The sequence below is a fragment of the Puntigrus tetrazona genome, chromosome 3 (assembly GCF_018831695.1).
Source record: "Puntigrus tetrazona isolate hp1 chromosome 3, ASM1883169v1, whole genome shotgun sequence".
NCBI lineage: Eukaryota > Metazoa > Chordata > Actinopteri > Cypriniformes > Cyprinidae > Puntigrus > Puntigrus tetrazona.
Window position 1 is genome coordinate 13,579,390 of NC_056701.1, and position 16,556 is coordinate 13,595,945.

Genomic DNA, 16,556 nt, shown 5'->3' on the forward strand with positions numbered 1-16,556 from the left:
ATATATATAATAAAAAAAGATTAACCTGTGTATAAACTTAAGTTTACTTACATTAATATTAATAATATTAATATTACTTATATGAATAAATAAGAAGAGCTGAATACACACTTATAAAAACTATAATTTTTTTTACTGTTAAACAAAAAATGCAAAAATGTTAAGGATGTAACACTAACCTTCAAATAACTTTTTTCTTGTGTTTGCATGTTTCGTGAGTGTGTTTTAGAGGTTTTGTAGCTGTTATGAGCTTCTTTGTGACTGCATTGGCTGCTTCCTGCCACCTGACAGAAAAGCACAGAGTGTCAGATTAGAGGCGAGACGTTTCCGCTTCCCAGTGGACCTTCAGTCAGGACAGATCCACATGATCACAATCTCATTGTCAGAGCTGTCACTGTCTCAGCACAACACTCATTCATGTTTGCAAAAGGACATCTGAGTCTGAGAACAGGGGTAGTTTGAATGTCAGGAGAGAGAATGTCCTTTGTTGAAGTTTTTTCATAAACATTTTATGTGCATGACATAAAAACAAATAATTAATTATGATTGTCTAATCACTCAACCCTAATTACTTAGAAACACTACATGTAGCATACGCAATATGCAATCCTTTTTTAAATATTATATTACATTGAAACGTTTACACTTTTTTAAATAAATGGTCAATCAGTTGAAAGCTGAGAATTTTAATTGCTTAAATACTTTTGTTCACTTTATTTCTTCTTATTATTTTGATGTTAAATTACTGACATTTCAATACTATTCTCATCTGATTTCTGGACTAATTTATTGTTTATAGCTTGGCAGACGTAAAGCTGTCTTTTCAATGGCAAAACCTTACAGAACGTTTTTTGACTCATGTGTCTTAATTTGCTGATATTAAGTCTAAGATTGATACCTTTGAGAGTCAGTGTGAGAAATTTAATATTTAAGACCTCTATTCTGCATGTAGGGTTCATTATCATATAAAAAATCTCCAATGTATAGAATACATTAAATGTATCCCTTTTATGTATACAAGTAAAAGTTAATAATAGAATTCAAATTTCAAGGTTCACTTTTTTATATACTTACTGTTTTGTTTAGTAAGGGTGCATTAAATTGATCAGAAGACATTTGTTACTATGTATTTAATAATTGTAACAAATGTCTTCTATATATATATATATATATATATATATATATATATGCTATTTTGAGCTTTGTATTAATCAAAGAATCCTGAAAATAATTTCTCATTGATAATAAATGTATTATGAATTAAAAACAAAACTAAACAAATAAAAACACATTGATAATAGGATGTTTCTTGAGCATCAAATCAGAAGTAATAGAATAATTGACTGCTGATAACTGCATTTCTGAGCAAATAATTGCAATCTGTAGTGTAATGAAAAACCTAATAGAAACAGCAATTAATAATAACAAAATAAATATAATATAAACACAATATAATATAAATGCAATGAAATGTGTAATATCTTCATCTTCAGTTCAATGGAATTTGTTACCATAGTTAGCTAGCTGTGCATTTGGGAAACGCACCCCAGATTATTTCATGCTAACTGCCATTCTGCCACGCTTTCCTATTTCTGTGAATGTGATGAGGACGATGCTCACACACCCTAAAGCCTCTGGAGGTCTAGATGTGGAAGGAAGGAGTGTAGGGGGAGAGCACTGCAGCCATGACTCATCTGCAGTCATAAACACAACACACACACACACACACACACACACACCCGCGCAGACCAGAGGCAAGATGAACACAGGGCCTCCTATCACATCAGTAGCAATAAAGGAGGTGGAAACCCAGCATGCTGCTCTCTCTCAGGGGGGCGCTTTCAGTGGTACGTCTGTTCCTTTTTGAACATGGCGTCTCGTCGGGTCCCGGCAACGGTCACCTCGCACCGTTAAACAGGAAGCTGATTTTCTGCTATTGGGAAGCACAGATGTTAGAAGAGCTAAATATGAAATGGGGTATCATGCTGTCCCTCAGACGTTTGAAAGCTGTTTGGGGGCAACTCCAACCGGTTGGAATCCTCTTCGCACATGATCATAGTCAAGGTCGTCCCTGCTGAGAGGGAAACTGTAAGCGTATGAATGGTTTAAATGAGCTGAGGTAATTTCGTAAAATGTGCCGTTTCGGGGAAGCATGCTATTCCTATAGCTGCCAGATGGAGCCATTATCAGAGGAGGATTTAATGTCGCTGTAGTTGAACCATGTGTGAGACTGCAGAGATCCTGCACTCATCTAACTGGCCCCTGTTTTCTGTCTGTTGAACACATGCACACACACACACACACACACACACATGCAGGTTTAAGCTGCTCAGTCAGGAAGAGGGCGAGTACTTCAACGTACCTGTCCCACCTGAAGGAGAAGAAGGCAATGAGGAACTCCGGCAGAAGTTTGAGGTGAGCTACTGTGTGTGTTAACCTGCTTTTACAGGTGTGTAAGAGTATATGCGCTTGTGTCGAGAAATCAGTCTAGAGAATATTGCTGTCTTTAGGTGTCGACTGATCATTGGCACAGATATTAAGTCAGCATGAAAGCAAAATTGTCTTTATTTACTTGATGTGTACAATTAATCGGTCCAAGTCAATCTGCTGAAAAAAAAAAAAAAAAAAAGTTTGCCTCTGTAATCCTTAATTGCGCAAAAATAAAACCACGCCCTGTAATAAATATTCTGTTTCTGCTGGAAATATGCCACAACACTGAAATAAAGTCAACAACGTCCGGTTCACACAGACTTTTAAGCATTTTCACAGTTATCGTTGTTGGTCACTTTCAAAACTGACTTGCAGATAAAATTATTTAAAAGCAATTCAAGTTTTTGTCAGATCTCTTGTTTCCCATAATTTTAACATTTAAAATTTTTACTAAATTATGAATTATCGGTCTACTTCATCTGTAATAAGTGGTGCATGCACTAGCCCTGAAAAACACATATCGCTCAACCCCTAGCTGTCTTCATTTAGTTTTTTATGTTTTTTTTGTTTCATTTTGTCTTAAGATTGTTTTGTTTTCTTTTGCATTTGGATTATTTAGTTTTATTTTTGTGCTGTGCTTTATTTCATTTAGCTTTTTTTTGGTTTTGGTAAAAAAAAAACTTATGTGTAGTTCTTATGTTTGTTTTGTTTTGTACATATTTTTAGTTTTTGTTCACTTTCACCTTTTGTTCTTGTCATGTACAGGACTTGGGGTAGTGCAATTTTCTTCTTTCTGCTTTGAATGAAAGTCATTGTTACTTAACAGAATAGAGTTAGATGGTCAGGGGAGGATTTGAGAAGAAGGTCAGTTTAGCCCTAATATAAATTATTATATTTGGATTTAAGATTATGAGTATAAATACTTCTTAATTGTAATATGCACTTGACTCATGGTTAATAAGACAAGGAATGTATAAAACTAAATAGAGCTTGTTCTGATTTTATGTTGATTCTGACTCTCCCACCTGGTTGCGAGCAGGTAAAGTGAAAAAGAGAGAGGTCTTTGTGCATGAAGCATATATCACTCACTGACAAATCTGGCATAAATAACACATTGGCAAATCCCAGCGTCCTCCCGAAGTAATCACACTCACGTCAACCTGCATTCTGCTCCGCACGTCCCAATTTGAATACAGAGTAGAGCTGACTGAGAGGTACCAGCACGAAGCTCCTGATCCCTGGGCTTTCTTCACCACAGATTGATTCAGGCACATTTTAAAGTCCCTTTTCCTCTAGATTCTGCTTTCTTTTGAGAGCACACAGTAGTTAGTAGTTCAGACATGTTCCCCACAAAGTTGATAGGTGAAAATGGTCACGACAGTCAGTTTGTGCCTATTGGTGCGTGCTTGTGCTGTGTGTGGCATGTATGTTGGATGCATTGTGTGTGTGTGAAGGGGCACAAACTGTGCAAGTCTCTGCATAATTCAAACGGTCCCGCGAGCAGACCCAGCTGTGGACCCAGTGCATGATGGTATTATTTATGAACAACCCAATGCGAAACTTAGCGCAACTCGGACTGTGTGTGTGTGTGTGTCTGAGCTGGCAGTTTTCCTACACATGGTGTGATGCATAATTCAAAATGTGAGAAATGGTCAATCTGTAGCTCATCTGGTGGGCTGGCATTTCAAACATCATGGAGGGAAAACTTCTTAAATCATTTTAAGTCTTTTCTTTTCTTCTCTTTTTCTTCTTTTGTCTTTTTTTGTCTCTTGTGCTCTTGTGTGTTCTTGTGGTCTGAAATGGTGAAGTGCTTTGACTTATCTAGTAAATTTCTAGACTAGAGTTAATTTTACATATTGCAACCATTTATTATTATTATTGTTATTATTATTATTATTATAGTATAAATAGCAAACTATACAATTTTCAAGGCTCAAAAACCTAGTCGCCTCTGTCTAAATTTTATAATACTGTATAAATTTTAATATAAAAATGTAATATATTATATAACATTTATTTATACACACATATGTAGATAATAAATATACACAGTATACACACTTATATTATGTAAACAAAAACTTTTATTTTGGATGTGATTACTACTAAATACACTACTAATTGTAAACTATTTAAAACATTTTGGCAAAATATTAATAGTAATACATAATAGTAATAGTCAACATCATCTTTGTAATACATAATAACAATTTACTGACTGTTTATTTAACTTATGTTAGTCTCTTTTTATTATTATCGTTACATTAAATTTTTTCAGCTTGGAAGGCAACATCATTAAGTTGTTTTGAAATTATGGAGCAGCTTTTGTGTCTCTCATGCCTTAAAACACTGGCTCTGTAAGCAGCTCACTATCTTTAGAGCAATTCTCTCATAGATTAGCATCACATCTGGTGTCTTGTTCTGATTTATGTTGTTCGACTGTTGCTGGCTGAGAATGAATGACCCAGCATGACTCAAGACTTTGAGTGGTTGTGAGGGGAAAATGCTTAGGCTCCATTTGAAAGCATCGGGATGGGAGATGCAAGAAAGGCCATCGAGTCAGTTCCTGGCTATGGGGTCTTTGCGGTCAGGGCAGGTCTCTGCTGAGAGGCGGAGGGGGCAGATGAAGGATTGGCCTGGTGGTGCTCACATTGAGCTCATTAATGCTGGGGCTGTGTCAGGCTACCTGCCAGCAGCTCCATCACACTTGCGCACGCAGACGGACCAGCAGGCCTCCCTCAGGATCCGTGTCAGTAACACAGAGCCGGTCACTCCTGTTCCTGTGCTGGAGGACCAGGGCGCCCACATCACGCAACGCTCAGAGCTGTAGCCTCATGTCAACTTTTGTTCCTGCGTCGTGAGCTATAGCCAGATTTGGCTCAGCATGAAAACAGAGATGGGGAAATGACTCATTATCTCACACTCATTTTGGATCAGCTCCTTTTTTATACGGATACGAAGGTTTATATGGACTCGACTTGCCCAGGGGTCAATGACGTGACATACTTTTTAAATTGTTTTTTTTTTTTTTAAACTGTTGAAAACGCAATCACAAACTACTTAGTTTGAAACTGCATTTTGATTAAGATACAATTATTTTAAGCACTTTACAATTTTTGGATCAGCGAAAGCTTATGGTTTCATCGTTTTTTTAAGACTCTGCACTGATAAAAGACAACACAATATGATAACAATATAATAGCACATTTACTGAATCATAATATCAAGCAAAATATAGAATATAATAAATGTAATGTATATTATCAAGGTTTCTGCTGGTCTTCAATAATAAACAGTGATAGCAAGTTACTATTTGTTTGCATAAAACATGCAAGAAACAAATGTTTCATGTATGTACACAAAAAGCTAAGAAAACTTTTTTTTTATTGTTTTCATTAATTCTAATCATCTGTACTTACTGAAGTACAGGACATAAATGAAAATATTTATAACAATTTGCATTGTAACATTGTTCAGTCACTGTTTTCATTCCTTTGTGGGGAAAAATAGACCAATTATATATAATACATTTTACACAATATAATTTTCTTGATTCACGAATGCAGATGGAAATTTTAAGATGCTGAAATATTTCACCAATAAATAAATCTCTTTTTAAAGTGTGGCATTTCCACACATTTTTTGTTCTTTTTTTGTTCATTTTCAGCTCAATAAAAATGTTTTCATCTGCTTAAAGCTGCTGTTTTAGGAGGTGGAACAACCTTGAAGTAGCGTCGTTGAGTATTTGTTTGTGAAAAGTAATCAAAATAAATTATTATTAAGCAAGAATATTTAACTAAACATTTACTTCACCGCTAACAAAAAATGATGTTGAATGTTAAGTAGGGTCTTCCGAGAATACTGCTGAGTGATAAATAAGTATTTTGAAAATGGCTGAGCTGGCGTGCTAGCATTGCTAATTTTAGTTCCCCAGCACCACCTTTCAGTTCTCTATATGACAAAACAGCATGACGCTTGTTTTCTGGTTGTTTGTGTTTTTCTGTGTGTGTGTGTGTGTGTGTGTGTCAGAGGTGTAATCAGAACCGTTAAGTCGTCTCATCTAATAGCCGCCCTCCTGTTGATAGCATCTCCTCAACTTTTATTCACCTGTAATTTGACCTGTCAAGACTCGACCACCTCCCTCCACATTTCACCGCTACGAACAAATGACTTCCTCTCACTGTTTAGCTCTTTATTTTTTCTCCGTTCTCACTCCGCACTGCTGTGCAGAAATGACGGTATTTGTGTGCACTGAAGCGCGGTGAAGGCGACGCATTCAGCTCAGTGGAAATCTACCCACATTAGCATTTGTCTCCGTTTCTTTTTATCCCTCCCTTCCCATTCTCTCTCCTCCTCTCCTGCATCCTTCCCGTCTATTCTGGATCAGACAAATAAAAGTTGTCGCCACTGGGTCGTCGGGCAGAATGTTTGATGCTGTATGTCTGTGTGAGTGCGCGTGCGTCGGTTTTACTGCTGAGCAGAATACGGCCGAGATGTTTGTCTTTTACAAAAGAAACACTGTCTTAGTCCAGTGATGAGGCTCTTAGCTGGATACAGAGCTAATCGCTCGTTCACGCCCAGCAATCGATGCAGGAGGAGGAGGTGGAGAGCATTTTGTGCATGTGTGTGTGTGCGCAGAGATCAATGCCGCCACTCAACTTGTGGTTTTGGCGGAGAGACAGAGCTTCTCAAATGGCTTTTCCCCAGAGGCCACACGTCTCTTCCCACAGATCTACAGAACCATGACCTTCAGAGCGAGAGATGGGGAAAAACTCTGAGCTGTGAAGATTAGAGGGGCTGTTCAGCCACAAATGAAGATTCTGTCATCATTTAATTACCCTCATGTTGTTCCAAACTCTTGTCACTTTATTTTTATTTTTTTTCCAGTGGAGCACAAAAGGAGATATTTTGAGTTACTTGCCTCCCTTTTCCAGATCGCAATGAATAGCAACCGGACCTTTTAAGCTTTAAACGGAGACAAAGCATCAATGATTTCCTGTCAATTATGATCATTAATTAATCATCAGGTTTTTTACTACTGTTTTCATTGAATCACTACTTTAAATTTTGCTATTTAGAATAAATATCATCTGGACAACTCTTACTTTCGAGTGCTTCAGTCCCCATTCACTGTAACATAACTGTAAGAGCAGCCAGTACATTACTCTGAAATTCGTGCAGGTTTGGAAGGACATGATGGTGGGTAAATAACGAGCCCTTCAAATGAGATAAAGGGAGGGCAGACAGACAGAAAAATATGAGTGAGACTGAGCACTGGGCAGCAGACTCAGCCGGGCCTTGTGTTTGTCTGCAGGGACAGTGTCTGAACAGTAGGGAGTGGGTTAATGGAATTCTATGCTAGACTGAGCCGCATGCCAGCCTCACAATATGGCAGCAGTTTGGAAATTAAAATTGAATGTACTCCAAGAGGCTGTGAGAGAGAGGGCAGTGAGACAGGCGCGTGTGGGATGGGCCGAAGGGACCCAGGCAGTCCTACACATTCATTCTGCTGGTAAATAGCAGTGGATTCATGGGGAAAGTGAGAGGCATGCAGAAATTCATTTGGAATGAGTGTAAAGGTGTCGGAATTGAAATCAGCTCTGTGTATTTTTAATTACAGTCACCTCTTGTACACATCACAAGATGTCAGTGGCATGTGTAATTTAAGAGATGTGTGTGCACTGCATAAAATGGCTGTTAGAAATGAGTTTATCTGATGATCTGGTAAACAAAGCACATGAGCCAACATGCTGGAGTGCGGTATTTACATCACATCTGTCTTGGATAGTTCTTGGAAAACAAAATCAAATAAAATGTAGATGTATTTAAATAAATATGTAAAACAATAGATATTTAGGTAAATATTTGAAATAGTAGACAGATGAATGTTAAAAAAGAAATGTCAAACAATGTATAGCAATACGAATAAATAATAAGTTAATATTGCAGTTAAAGCTGATATTTAGAAAGACAAATATTTAAATAAATATTTAGATAAATTTAAACATTTGAAAATGTTTAAACAAAGCGTACATGGATATTTAAATTAATATATATAAAAGTGCTTCTAAAATGAGCGTTTTTATCAGGCTCCTATTTTATTCATTATTCATAACCTATTTGGGTAAATATTCAAATAGGACATCAACGTAGATTGACAGACAAAACAGACTATTATGCAGATTTTAGTCCTTAAAACAAGTAAAAAATCAAGGCAAATGTCCAAATAAACGCATCTTGTTTTAAGCCCATTTATATATTTTTAGAGCAGAAAAACCAGATACCAAGTTAAAATAGTGTCAGCGGTGCATAAAAAGCAAAGTGAGGAATTTTGACGCACTGTTGTGTTTTGTGTGTCAGCCCAAGTGCTGTGCAAACGTGTTGCGAATGAGAAAAGCTTTTAGTGCACTTGTGTGAGAGAGCGCGCGCGTGTGTGTGCGTGCGTGACCTGTTGCCAGGCTGCTGTAGGTGTGATTGGCTCACAGCTGTAGATAATGGATCAGTTCTCAGTGGACTGTGAAGGAGAAAGTTGGTGAACAAGGAAATCGGCAGTACACTTCCCCTCAGCTTGCAGCCAACGGGGCCTAATGACTGTGCCCTGTGACCGCACACACTTAATACAGAAGGAACCACAGACATTTACACAGCCCGTCTGTCATTCTGTAGCATGCCAGCTCGGCCAGCGAGATCCTTGCCAGAAACTAAACGTTCACCCAGGGAGAGCGAGAGATGCACACAGTTTAACAGACGCACACCCACTTCCTCTGTGTCTAACAAACACTTTAGAGCTGTTTGACAAATGCTGCCAAAGACATATTTAATATCTCTCTTTGTATTACAGATACACGCTGTCTTTTTCACACGTGCACACAATAGCCAAAAATTGCTTCATCTGCAGTCTGGGTGACAGGTTCACCCAGCGTTTGCTGAATCGTGTGTTTGACAGATTTAGCAGCGACGTGATGAATAGACCTGCTTAAGAAATTCAGTAACATCAACAGAGAGAAACAAACAAAAGATGTCGGTCGTGTCAGGTGTGGCTCATTCTTACGTTTGTACTGTGTGTGTGTGTGTGTGATTCGTGAAGCCCAAATGTCCCCACAAGGATAGTAAAACCTGAGATCGGGGAGACCAGCAACCGATCGGAGCAAAATAAGAAAAAGACTAGAAATATAGATGAGATGGTGCTTGGGGAGACATATGGAGCAGTTGTTATTTTGGCATTTACTCACACACTCGCTGTAAGCTTGCACTCTTTCACTCTTGCACTGTTTCATTGGGGGTTTTTTTCGTATTGCTGCTCTCTCAAACGTTAAGAGAGTGTGCATATGAAGACAAGATACTTAAAGTTTTAAGTCTCACAAGTGATACTGCATTATTGAGGCTTTCTTGTCACAGACTAGCTGTCAGCAGACTAAAAATGAAGGCTTGGAGTTTGTGCTTAGCTTTTAATATAGCATTGTCAATATTGGATATCAAACTGCACACGCAATGTTTTTTTAATGAATATATCGCTGTCTCGTAATGCTCATTGAAAGGTAAATGTAATCTAAATGTAAAAATACTGATATTTTCTGAAAACACAATTAATAATTGAATAACACATAAATCTTTAACAATCCATTTCTTATATTGATTATTATAGAGCTGTGGTGCCTAAATTTTATTTATGTGTTTATTTGTTTAGACAATATGGTAGAGTTTTTTACAGCCATAACATGAAAATAATAATCAGCTTATTGCAGAGAAAGCTAGGATATGATAAAAGGATTTGATATCGCTGTCTCGCTACATTCTCAGAAAAAAGGTAGTATTATAAATATGTATGTTAGTATGCAACACATACATATTAGTACCTAAATTGCCTTTTTTTTTCTCAGACAGTGTAGGTTTCTGCGATTTTTGGTTTTATAAGCAGGGGAAAGAAAATATCATAAGTTCAATATAAAACTATAGAAGTCAACTGAAAGTCACCACTGTACTGGAAAAACAAACGTGTGTCTCTGACCCCGCTCTAACACAAGCTTATTGTTTCTTTTCTGCTCTTTCCCAACAGAGAGCTAAAATTGGTCCCAGCAAAACAGACGGCTCTTCCTCCAACGCCATCTCCAAATTCGACAGCAATGGCAAGCGGGACCGCATGAAACTGTCCGACTTCAATTTTCTCATGGTGTTGGGCAAGGGTAGCTTTGGAAAGGTAACCGTCATCGTCGACTTCTTTCGCTCTGTGCGTCTCTCTCTGTGTGTCTCAGGTAGGCTCACTGGTGCTTGGAGCAGCAGGTAATCTCGATCTGTGAGGTTACTCTAAACAACTAAGATTACTGGAACGCAGGCTAAAAGACAGAGAGAGGGGAAATAGGAGGGTGAGTGGGCTCATGTTCCAGCTGCTGCCAGTTGCCATGGCAACAGGATTTTAAAATGATATTGATATGTTGAGGTGCAGTGCTAGACCTCTGTCAGCATCATTAGCCGAGACTGTTTGATGTCGTCCACATCATGACAAACGAAATGCCAGGCTCGCTGTTGCGTCTGACAGACTGATCTGTCCAGTTCACTGCTGCACCTTCATTCTCAGTACGTGACTCTGAGGTTCTCTGCAGTCTCACAGACTCGTGTTTAGATAGCAAAGTCAGTGATGAAGTCAGCTTCAGAAGTCAGAACTTAGAGCCTGAAAATGTTTTGGATTGTTTTCCAGTAAAAGTCTGCAGAACAGTTGTGTTTGTGTAAAAAAATACGATAGAGCTTGTTTTTTTTTTTTACCTCATTGCTGTGCTCCAGACTGCTTGACTGCTGTTGTAGGAAACGGCAAGCATAGTGTGAGCCATGGTGTCTGATTTTTGAAAAGGAAAAAAACTATTATAAAACAGTTTTTTTTCTAATAGGGTACTCAAAAATATTCAAGAAATAGCGTTGAACTCAGCCTTTAATCAACAAGAAGCCTTTAAGAAAAGACAAATATATACATTTTTTTACATACAATGCAGGATAAAATGTGAAGTATTAAAAAGCTTTAAGGTGTGCACGAAATGAAAATGTTTTCCAAATGTGTGTTTATTGATAAAATTGTGTGGTTTTTTTTGAGGTTGAATTGTCAAAATGGCATTACTTTACATTACTGAACACTGACTCTTTAAAAAAAGACAATTTGCTGATTATTGCTAGTTTTTATGTGACATCACACTCTAAAAGGAGCGCCGCCTTGGCAGTCACAGCAAAGCTTTGCTCCACGGATCGCAAGTTATTTTTACATGGTTTGCATCAAGTAGTAATGTAGTAAAATGCAGATATTAAAAGGTGAAATTCAGTAAACACCTTATTGATGACATATATTTTGTACAGGCAAGCAGATGAAGCTAGAATATAAACGCAAAGTGCAAAGTTTCACATTAAGTGGTTTCCCATAGTAAACCGTTGTCAGGAAAACACTGAACCATTGAGCAGATTGCGTTCATATTTTGCCCTCATCATCTTTCCTATGTAAACTACTGCTGTTTTAAATATATTAAAGCATTTTAAGTGTTTTTACAACATTTTACAATGCTGTTTGAAATTATTGAAATATTGCCATGGGGGCATAAGATGGATTAAAAAAAGCCAAAACTTGAATGTTGTTCTTATGCCTTCATTTTATATTCTTTAGAGAGGTGATCTAAATATTTGTTACTTTCGTCATTGTTTGCCCACCCTCATGTCATACCAAAATCTTTGAGTTTCTTTCTTAGGTTTCATATAAAAGATGAAGAATGCTGGTAATCAAGCAGTTGTTGGTCCCCATTGACTTCTGTAGTATTTTTTCCTTACTATGGAAGTCAATGGGGACCAACAACTGTTTTGTTCTTCAAAGTTCCTCAAAACATCTTCTTTTGTGTCCAACATAAGAAAGACATTTTAACAGGTTTGGAATGGCAACTAAATGTTGACAAAATTGCAATTTTTGACTAGAATGAAGACAAAGACGCTCATTAAAAAATCTTTTAGAAGAGGAAATGGGGACTGGCGGTACTTTCTCAAAAACACTGTAGACTGCATGATGCTGAGCTTTCAGCAGAGGGAGCTTCAAAAGCTGACAGATGTGCACTTTCACAAGCCCAATTGTGTGATTATGGGGTTGATGCAGATCTCACAGTTGGAGACATGATCATTGATCAGATTCTGTCCTTGAATATGCTGATCCTGGAGCAGTTCTCATCCAGGGCCCAGCAGATACTTTTGTGCGACTGCACTAGCTGGTGCACAATGTCCTTGAGACTTTGGAGCACTGTGTGCAGTACCTTTTGTTTGATGTGCGTTTTTCTAAACAGGTATGCAGCGGTAATGAATGCGTTGGAATGGATATGACCTGCTTGCTATGCTGCCAGAGTAGCGTGTGTGTGTTTTTGTGTGTGTGTGTGTGTGTGTGTGTGTGTGTGTTAGGGTGTAGAGCCTGTGAGGAGCAGATGGTGTCCTCTGTAATGTTGAAGTGTATCGCTTCTCTTTTCCCATCGCCAGTCACAAGGTGTCCATCTGGGGCTGCCTTTACACTGAAATAACTCCGCTCATTTCAATATGTGCATTTATTTTCAAGAGAGAGCTAAAAGGCAGAGCCAGACTGTCCGTAAAGTTTCTTCAAGCATTACTTTTCCTCTGTCAGGTTTTTCCTCTATGTGACCTTGACGCAGAATGAGGGAAGGTATTTGAGAGATGCTTTCACACACTGATGAAGCGCTATTGGTTTGGTGACAAGAGGTGCTGTGGCTGTGTCAGGCATATTGGATTGGGTTTAAATTCATCACACACACACAAACACACACACACACACACACACACACACACACACATGCATAAAGGTGTTGGGGAGCTAATTTGAATCTGTAGCTTTCCAAACACATTTACAGTTATTCTACTGTCAATCTACTCTTTCCACAACTTAAAAAAAAACATCAAATTGTTGTTTTAAAAGCAACTTTAAAATGCTGCTCAAATCGGTAAAAAAAAATGTTTGAATTTGGTTTATTTAGACGGACAGATTTACTGAAAAGAATCAGATTTTCTGGCACTACATGTGTAAGAGGATATTTTAAGAGAGTGTGTTTGTTTACTGCCTTGTCGCGCTACGCTGCTGCTTGTTGGAAAAAGTAGCTTGTTATTGGAAAAGCTACACAGTTTTGAAAATGGTTACACTACTGAAAAAATGGACTTAATTAGCATATGGATGTGATGTACTGTATCAAGTCAGGCACCACAGTGTGAAACATAAAGTGTGAAATGTTGCTGCTCTGAAAGCTTTTATTTGTTTTCCTTTTAATGTTATTGAATGAGATCAGTGTTTGATTTCATTTGCCTGGGTCATCTATGTTTCAGTTATGTTTATATGGTGACAGATGTTTTACTAGACACTTTAGCTTAGTGATGTTAGTGCACTTAATTTAACTGCTTCATTCTGTTTTTCTTTCTCATTTTGGAGTAATACATATAATACGTATGTGGGTTAAATATGATTTATATTAAATTGATTATGCTTTTAAATTAAGCTATTTATACTTTTTAATGTTTGTACTATTAATCTCTCTTGCTCTCTACTCTTTAAACTTTCTCCCTCTTTTTTCTTCCATCCCTCTTTTTCTGGTTGTCTCTTCTCTTTAGCATGTGCCTTCAGGCTCAGTCCTAAAAATGAGCACAATTAAAATCTGCCTTCCCATCACTCAAGATTTCCTTCACCGTGCCATTGTGCCACACTTAAACCTGCTCCTTATTGTCTTCACATGTGTGCGAGAGCTTCGTCTCTTCTGTCCGTCATTTCTTTTCGTCTTTGTATATCCTCTGTGCCTCGACTGCAGCTACTGTATGTTCTGTGGCCTAACATGCTCTGAACGTGCTGAGAATAAGTGTAAACTCTGCTGTATTGATCCTCAGTCAAAGGCCAGTGTATCTCCTGCTAATAAATGAAGCTCATGCGCTGTGTTACAGTGTTGCTTTGCTCATCTCCTCCTGCTTGCTCTCTCAAATGCTTTAGTTATGTGTTTGGTTACATAACTCTGAACACCCCTGCTACCTTCACACTCTCTCTCTCTTTCTCTGTTTGTCTTTTTTAGGTGATGTTGGCAGAGAGAAAGGGAGGTGACGAGCTGTTTGCCATAAAGATCTTGAAGAAGGACGTGGTGATCCAGGATGATGATGTTGAATGCACTATGGTGGAGAAGAGAGTGTTGGCCTTGCCAGGAAAACCACCCTTCCTCACTCAACTGCACTCCTGCTTTCAAACCATGGTACTGCTGCTTCTCTTCTGCTGTCATCTCATTTCATGTCTTAGATTCATCTCATGACGTCTCTTTTGCTCTCCTTTCTTCTTCATCTTGTCTCATTTCGTCTCTCATTTTGTCATGCCATCTCACCTTCTTCATTGTATTTAATCTCCTGTTGTCTATTCAGTTCTCATTTCGCCCTGTCCTCTCTCCCGCTTCTCTCCTGATCAGCTTTTCATCTCTCCTCCTCCTCTTTTCCTACCTCTTCTCCTCTTTGTTACTTTTCACCTGTTGTGCTCTCACCTCATTTCATGTTGTTCTTTTTATTCTTCTCTATGTCTCAAAGAAACATCTCACGTCTTTAGCTCTTTTCAGCTCATCTCCTCATCTTTTTGTCTTGTTTTCAAACTTATCTCCACTTCTGTCCTCTCATCTGGTCATTTTTCTCCTCATCTCTTTTTCATCTTATAGTATTTCTTCTCTTTTTGTTTCATCTCTTCTCCTCTCCTCCTTTTGTAGCATCTCGCCGTCTCTCCTTTTTAGCTCAACTCATCTCCTCTCTTCTCTTTCTCTTCTCAATGTATATCCTTTGACATAAGCTGAAGCGTGGGCACACATGTCACTGTGTATTTTTTCATTTGGCAGCACATGACCAAACACACATACACACACACTTGAATCCGTCCCTCCCATCCCCCACAAGCTGCTTAGAGACTGCAGTCATTTGTACATCGACAAGAATGGTGTGTGTGTGTGTGTGTGTGTGTGTGTGGTCATGTGAATGTGACATGCTCACAGGGGGGCAGCGCGCCACACACTCATCTGTGGCCGCAGCAGAGCTGTGACAGGCAGCATCGCCGTCCCTCAACATCCTACTGAGCACCGCATGAGCCCCTGTCACCGACAGCAAGATAGCGAAAGACGGAGAAATCGAGACAGGAAGCGAGAGTCAAAGGATAGAGAGGACTGAGTCAGAAACCGAGGAGACTCTGGGGGAGGAAAAGATTGTGACGTCACGCGGCCGAAGCTCTTTCATGCCTTGTTTTTCTGGAGCTGCATTGGATCTCAAACCAAGCTACGTCACTAAATCATCTCCTCCTTCGCACACACGTTCGTTAAGAGCAAATAAAGCCTGCGAGATATTCGAGCGGGGTGTTGGGAGGGGATTTCTTTATGGAGGGGGATCAGTCACAGGAGGTATTTGACAGCCAAACAGCTGCAGTCATGTAGATTATCCTCAAGCCTATAATGGGGAGTTAGTCAGATTGGGTGTGTGTGTGTGTGAGAGTGTGTACGTGGTTGTGTATGCTGATGTGTTGTAGTCAAGGGGGTTTAGGTAGTTGGTGTGTAGTGGAGTGAGGTAAAGACTCTTTCCCGCCGCCCGCCCTCTTTCCTTCCTGACAGTGATGGGACCTCCTTTAAGCACTGCTGCCTAGCAGTCCGTCTCCCCCTCGCACTCTTCATCACTTTCAGTCTCTTAATCCTCCCTGACTCTAATTCCCCTGACCATCACACACACACACCACCACCACCACCACCACTGCAGGAAATTACACCACCCGCAACTGATGCAAAATAAGCCTCATCATTACAGGAAGAAAGCCAATAAAATGGAGCCCAGGGAAAATGTGGCTGAAACTTGCAGATATGAAGACGTCCGGCGTGTTTTGATCTTTGGATTTTGGCCCTGGGATTCGTCTCGTGTATTAGTGTGTGGATGTGCAGTTGTGTGTGTGTGTGTGTGTGTGTGTGTGTGTGTGTATTTTTTAAAGATGTATTATAGGCTTGTGTCACTAAAAGTAAATATTCTTGCAGAGGTCTGACTGACAGTAAAAGTAATACACAAATCCATAGGCATTTTATAAAATCTTACTGTTAATGTCAGGACATCAATATTTAGAATTA

General features: G+C 38.8%; 1 protein-coding gene across 2 annotated transcripts in view; it reads left to right on the forward strand.

Moving 5' to 3' along the window:
* prkcbb (protein kinase C, beta b) overlaps window positions 1–16,556 on the forward strand; it is a 100,958-nt gene that overhangs the window by 46,820 nt on the left and 37,582 nt on the right. For both annotated transcript variants that reach the window (XM_043233748.1, XM_043233747.1), the window contains exons 8-10: window positions 2,319–2,415; window positions 10,487–10,627; window positions 14,502–14,675. In XM_043233748.1, the coding sequence (XP_043089683.1) occupies window positions 2,319–2,415; window positions 10,487–10,627; window positions 14,502–14,675 (412 nt within the window). The remainder of the gene's footprint in view (window positions 1–2,318; window positions 2,416–10,486; window positions 10,628–14,501; window positions 14,676–16,556) is intronic.